The sequence below is a fragment of the Python bivittatus genome, unplaced genomic scaffold, assembly GCF_059951505.1.
Source record: "Python bivittatus isolate LINGU-HERP-01145 unplaced genomic scaffold, Pbiv_v1 ctg000520_np1212, whole genome shotgun sequence".
Classification (NCBI taxonomy): domain Eukaryota; kingdom Metazoa; phylum Chordata; class Lepidosauria; order Squamata; family Pythonidae; genus Python; species Python bivittatus.
Window position 1 is genome coordinate 377,283 of NW_028277080.1, and position 6,000 is coordinate 383,282.

At 39.5% G+C, this 6,000-nt stretch overlaps 1 protein-coding gene across 1 annotated transcript in view; it reads left to right on the forward strand.

Moving 5' to 3' along the window:
• Positions 1-5,785, forward strand: part of SPMAP2L (sperm microtubule associated protein 2 like) — a 28,368-nt gene extending 22,583 nt beyond the window's left edge. The window contains exons 7-9 of the mRNA XM_088147456.1: positions 2,932-3,063; positions 4,080-4,252; positions 5,412-5,785. Coding sequence (XP_088003582.1) covers positions 2,932-3,063; positions 4,080-4,252; positions 5,412-5,526 — 420 coding nt within the window. The 3' untranslated portion in view covers positions 5,527-5,785. The remainder of the gene's footprint in view (positions 1-2,931; positions 3,064-4,079; positions 4,253-5,411) is intronic.
• The last annotated feature ends 215 nt before the right edge of the window (positions 5,786-6,000 follow it).

Consider the following 6,000-nt stretch of genomic DNA (forward strand, 5'->3'; position numbering starts at 1 on the left):
CTTTCACCTATTCCTAAGGCTGGAAAAAATATTTTATTGAGGTAGGCACCAATTTTTAAAATGGCTTTTTTTGCCTCTCTTTTCCACTTGGGAATACACAGCACCTTAGATCCTACAGTCCCAAAGCACTCATCATTGCAGCCAAAAGGTTTTCCTAGACTACGAGCTCTTCAGTGTAGCTCAGTGATGGCAAACCTTTTGGGCTCAGTGTGTCAAAAATTCAGAAAATGCCTAACTTGACTCTGCTGGCGTGTCTCACATACACACACACCCAAACAAAAAAGAAACAATTCTTTATATATACATTTATTTAAAAAAAATACAATCCAATCATGTGTAGTGCTATGTATTATATAAAGAAATGTCAAATAATTACGAAAATGAAATACAAATAAAACAAACTCCATTTCTTTGGTAACTCAAATAGGAAGAATAGTTGTTGTCGGGTGTTGGTGAACGCTGGCATATGACCCAAAACATCGTGGCATGTCATCTTTGACACACGTGTCATAAGTTCGCCATCACTGGTCTAACAGGAGGCATTGGAGAAGGAGCAAGAGTTCCTTCCAGTGGAAAATGGGGCTCTTCCATTGGCTGCTGAGCTTCTTGATATTGAGAGCCATGCTGTCAGTGAGCAAATGTTAAAGGTGGGGATGGTTTTCCTTCTTTATGGGCAGTGGCAAAGGAAGGGAGAGCCATATAAATATATTACAGATGGAAGGAGTACAGCACCCTGAAAACCCAACATCAGTTAGAGCATTTTGCTGGGAAATTAATACAGCTCTCTAGAAGTGTCCAGGGTACCTTTACTTTTTTCTAACTTGAGCTCAGTGGTCGATAGCTTGAATTATTATCTGCAGACTGTAGAAAAGAAGGCAAACAAAATATTTAAAATGCTTTTTTCTCCAACATTCTATGGCTTACTTTGGAAGCCAGCTTTGTTTTCAGTATCTATTTCTGTTACCTACATTATGTACTTCATAAAAGTCTGGTCAAACATAGTTTTCCTTTCAGGAAACATTGCCAAGCAGAGAGCCCTTAAAATACCATAAGTACTAGAAGCTTTATAAATAATTTAAAAGCCAAAGCTGCAGGTTGTAAGAAATCAATTTTAAAGTTGGGTATCATTGTGATATGTAACCATTTCTTTCAAAGACAAAAAATAAGAGATTCAAGATCAGGAGTACTATCTGTTGGCAGAGTAGGTTTGCAGGCCACTGATTGGAAGTTGATCCCTAGAAGATGTGACAGAGACAGGATTGAAATCTGACCTCCAAAGCTTCTCCCTCAGAAGAGAGGAAGACAAAGAGTCAGTGTTTTTAAGCACAGACTCCCAGGGATCCTCCCATACCCAGGATGGATGAAGCACCAGATGAAGTTCGTCTGCAATTCAGATTGTGCCTGCAGGCCAAAGGTTCTCTGTCCTTGGTCTGTGCTGACTTTGTTGAACACTCCTGCTCTCCTGTTTACACTAAAGAACCTGCCGTTTCAGCAAGCTGAAAAAACCTTTCATATTACTTTAGCCTTCTGCCTTTGGCTCTGTCCTTGTGTAGTTTATATTTTAAAAAAGGATTTTTCAAATTCTTCTTGTGTGTAATATCATGGCAGATGATATGTTGGTGCCAGTTTGTACTATAACATTTGTTGGCTCTCTTTTGGAAAGGCAATATTGTTTTCAAAACCTCTACCCTTGCACAATTTTAATATGCAGCATAGCAAATCTCTAACCAAATACACCAGTTGGAGCCAAAACTGCTCAGTGGGATGATAAGATGAACAGTGAAAGAATGGTTTAACTCTGAAGCTCTGAGATGAAATGATTGTGAATAAGAGAGGAAGAGGCTAGAGAGATTTTGGTCTGAGTAGCTCCTGCTATTATGATGAGTCTAGTCTTGTCCTATATTTACCCATCACCCTTGATTAATTTTTCCTAGAAAAGGATTTTTTTTTCTTCCAGAAAGAGACCTAAATTAGAATGATGGTAGAGGGAATGACCTGATGAAAGGTAGAAGAAGGTTGAAGAAGAAATTGAAGGCTAAGAATCTGCACTGGATGCTTGAACTAGAAAGAATATTGGGAACAAAACATGAGATTATTGGAGCATTTCACAACTTTCTGTTGGCATTGCTAAGAAAGCTTGGAGCAGTAGGGCCAGTTACAATTGTTATTTTGCTTTTCTGCCCAAATCACATAACTCTGCAAATTGCAAAACTAATCATGGGGCTGGGAGAGGGAGGGAGGAAAGCTGAAGATAATCCTTGTCCAGGGCTGACACAATTATCTCCCTGGGAAACACATTACACCAGACATGTGGATACCTTTGCCTATGACCTACTGATTTTTGGCTGTATGCTAGCATTTTGTATTTTCCAGATGGGCCGTTTCCCAGTTGACCAGCCCTTGAGGTAAAATAAAAATTTGCTGATCTCTAAATTTCCATTTTCAGAGGTGGGGAGATGAAACAGAACCATGCAGTTTTGACATCCAGGTTTCAAAGTCTTGGTTCCTAAGGTTGGACTGTTTACTGTACTCTCATATGGGCATCAGAGTTTGGCCTGTAATGTACTCAAGAAGAAATGCTATCACTGATAAGAACACATTTTCACATATTCCTCCCAAAATTAGAATGTGCAAATAAGCAGATTTTCTTGTGTATCATAACTACTGGTACTACTTTTGTCGATACAGATCCTTACTGTTCTGCTGTGTATAGATAAAGATGTATCAGCTTGAGTTGAGATTAGATAAGAAGTTTACATCCAGCCTGATCTTACCTCTTTCAAGGGAACCTTGGGAAATATTACTGGGGGAGAAAGAAATGTCTTTTTCTTGGCATCTGATCATACTTGGATTTATTTGTTTATTTGTTTTGTAAAAAATCTTATAAAAAAATCAAATTTACCTTATTGTTGGTTTATTTTTCCTATCTAGCCTGAAAGAGAGATTTCAAGGGCTGCAAGAAGAGCTGAGGCCAGCCCAAGGCTACAGCAGATTTCCCAGCCAGCAGTTAAGAAACAAATGCAGTTCTATGAAAACATATACAAGGAGGTCCCAATCCGCCAAGTAATTTTTTATTTTATTTTTTTTTTTATTTTTTTACTTTGATACCTTTGTGTTGGTGTAAAGGCTGAGACTGCAAGGTAGGATCAAGTAGTTACTAGGCTGGAGAGAACCATTATGTAAATAGATCTCAATAGCCTCCCAAGCCATCAAGAGACTGGCTGAGTATCTGTTGACTGGAAGGGTGGGAGGGAAATCCTTAAAGATCAGAGCATAGATCTACAGTATATAAAGGCCCTGACTTTTTTTTTTCCTTGCTACTGTGGTGGGCAGTCTACTGTTGTGTTTAAGTCTTATTTTTGTTTGCAATAAAAGTTTCTAATTTAGCTGAGCTGAGTCTGGGAATCTTCTGCCAAGTCAAGCCAAGGGCTGAATAAAGTGTCAAAAGTCTAGAGAACTATGATTTACTGCTGAGCTCACGTATGAAGCCTGACAGCTGGAGAGATCTTTTAATATCTGGGTTAGCTAGGGATGAATTGTTGTCATTGTGTACACAGGAAAACTTTGTTAAAACCTCTACATCAGTGTTTCTCAACCTTGGCAACTTTAAGATATATGGATTTGCTGTGTTACTTCTATAACTGCTGGAAGAGATGATATTCAGTAACTTCATCTGTGTGGTGAGGATAATTGCTTGCCACCCAATTTACACTCTTCCTTTCTTAGTCCTTTCTCTCTTTGGGATTATCACAGCACTACAGACAATGGCCAACAGAACACCCCCCCCAAAACAATCAGATCAACCTATCTGTCCCACTTTGCTACCATCACCATAAAAGTGTTTATTGTATTGAGTGTAATTTGAAGAGAGATTGCAAAAAAGGTTCAGAATCCTGCCAGAAGGTTTGTATGGTGCTCTGTACCTTAGCCTCTACTTTGCTTTCAGACATTATTGAGAGGAGGGGAGAGTTCAGAGGTCCTAATCCTTTGGGGATGGACATATTTTGTAGCTTAGCTTTTTCAGAAATATTCTGGAATTAATCCCATGTTCAAAAACCAGCACTTCTGTTCTTCTGCAGGTACCCCTGACTGCCCTGCAAGTAGTCGCAAGTCCAAGGCTACTTGAGCTGGCTAAACCAAAAGTATTCCCTTCTGAAAATATTGACCGTTCCCCTGAGTGGCCTGTGTCATTGGCAGCCAAGCAAGCGGTAGCTTCCCCTCGACTCAATGAACTCGCTCAGCCTCCCAGCAGGTGGGGTTTCCCAGAAGTTTTGATGGCTGTGTTTGTGGTCTGAACAACTCTCCAATTGAGGGAAAGGGTCTTTGAGTTACCTTGGCCTGAAGATAACTTTTAAAGACTGTGAGAGATCTAAGGGCAGAAGGGTCCTCTGAGCATGCAGAGATCCTACTTTTCATTGTATTTCATGACAGTGTCTTATTTTTTTCCATGTTTTTTATCCATTGAAATTAGTGACCCAGTAAAGAGGAATGTGTGTGGAAAGTTGTGAAAATATATTTGTTACATTGCCTTCACTTGAAAAACTCAGCAATCCTTTGGAATGGACCCCCCTCTATATATGGAGCCCATGGCAATAGCTGCCATTGCTCACTTCTCATCAATGCCCTGCGTTCCTGATTTTTTTGCTTCGTATTGCCCACAGTGGCCTGTGCTGGATGTTTCTTTCTGCAACCTCTCCAGTTATCTGGTTGGCAGGTGAATAAATAACACTCATCCCATTGACTTCAGTGGGAACCATTCAGCAAACTAAGAACAAAGAGCCCTCCTGAGTTGGATTGTGGATGGAAGGTCTACCATCTGACAAGTATATGCCTTCATTGCATATAGGGGAGGAGAGACAGATTGCTTTTTTTCTGTTTTACCATAGAAGATCTCCGTTTCTATTGTTTCCCTTCTGCTGAATCCAATGGGACAAAAATGGCAGAAAACAGAAACTGTGGCATCACAGTGGTATCATGGTGATAGGGGCAAGAAGCTAGTAACAAAATATACATTATGATTTTACAATGCAAACCCCATGACTTACATACAACGTCAGGACACAACTGCAGAAAGATGCGGTTTATGTTGTTGACAGCGTGGCATGTGTTTCGTCTAATGGTTAGCAGAAACTAACCTAGTTTCTGCTAACCATTAGACAGAACACATGCCAGGTTTTGGTTAGAGAATTGCTCTGTCGATAGGCTAATAACCTTCCTGGGATCCAGGAAGGTTATTACCCTAACGACAGAGCAATTCTCCACCGCAAAAACAGCATAGACTTTAGTAGTGGCTTTTTTTCCCATCCAGCATGTGAAACTCTGGAGTTGAATTCCTTTGTTAGTCTTGCAGACAGCTTTATAAAAAGGAGCAGCATCGAGGCTAACAATTCTTTTAAAATTTCTTTTGTCAGGGCCCCAACCAACCTTGTGCAGTTTAATCCAGATGCCTTTATTGTAAAGGAGTCTGCTAAGAAAGCATTCTGTACAGAAAGAACCAAGCGCTTAGCACAACCAATTACTCGTTGATCACATTGATCACCCACATCTAACTTTCTGTGGCATTTTCAATAAATTAAGAGACCTACAGTGGCTTGCCTGGTCTGCTTCTTTCCACTGGCGTGTATTGACTTCCACAAGGGCTTAGTAACATCTGAACAGTATCGTGAGCTGAACCAACAACATGGTTATTCCCATGTAAGCGGGAGCCTGACTTCTTAAATATTAAAGTTTGATCTGTATTTCCTCCTGATCCAATGTTTATTACGTAGCTTTCACAACAGCTGATAGCAGAATTTAAACCTAGATAAAAATTAGGGCAAGCAAATAGGAAAGCAAAAAAAAAAAAAAAGCAACAATAAAAGATAAACAGAAATAAAAATAGTACCATAGAAGCCAATACATTTATCATCAAAATGGTAATATCCTTATAACAGAGATAATGAGACAGTACAATAAAAAGTTAAACCTAAATATTTAGAGCCCATGCAAGAACTCCAAAAA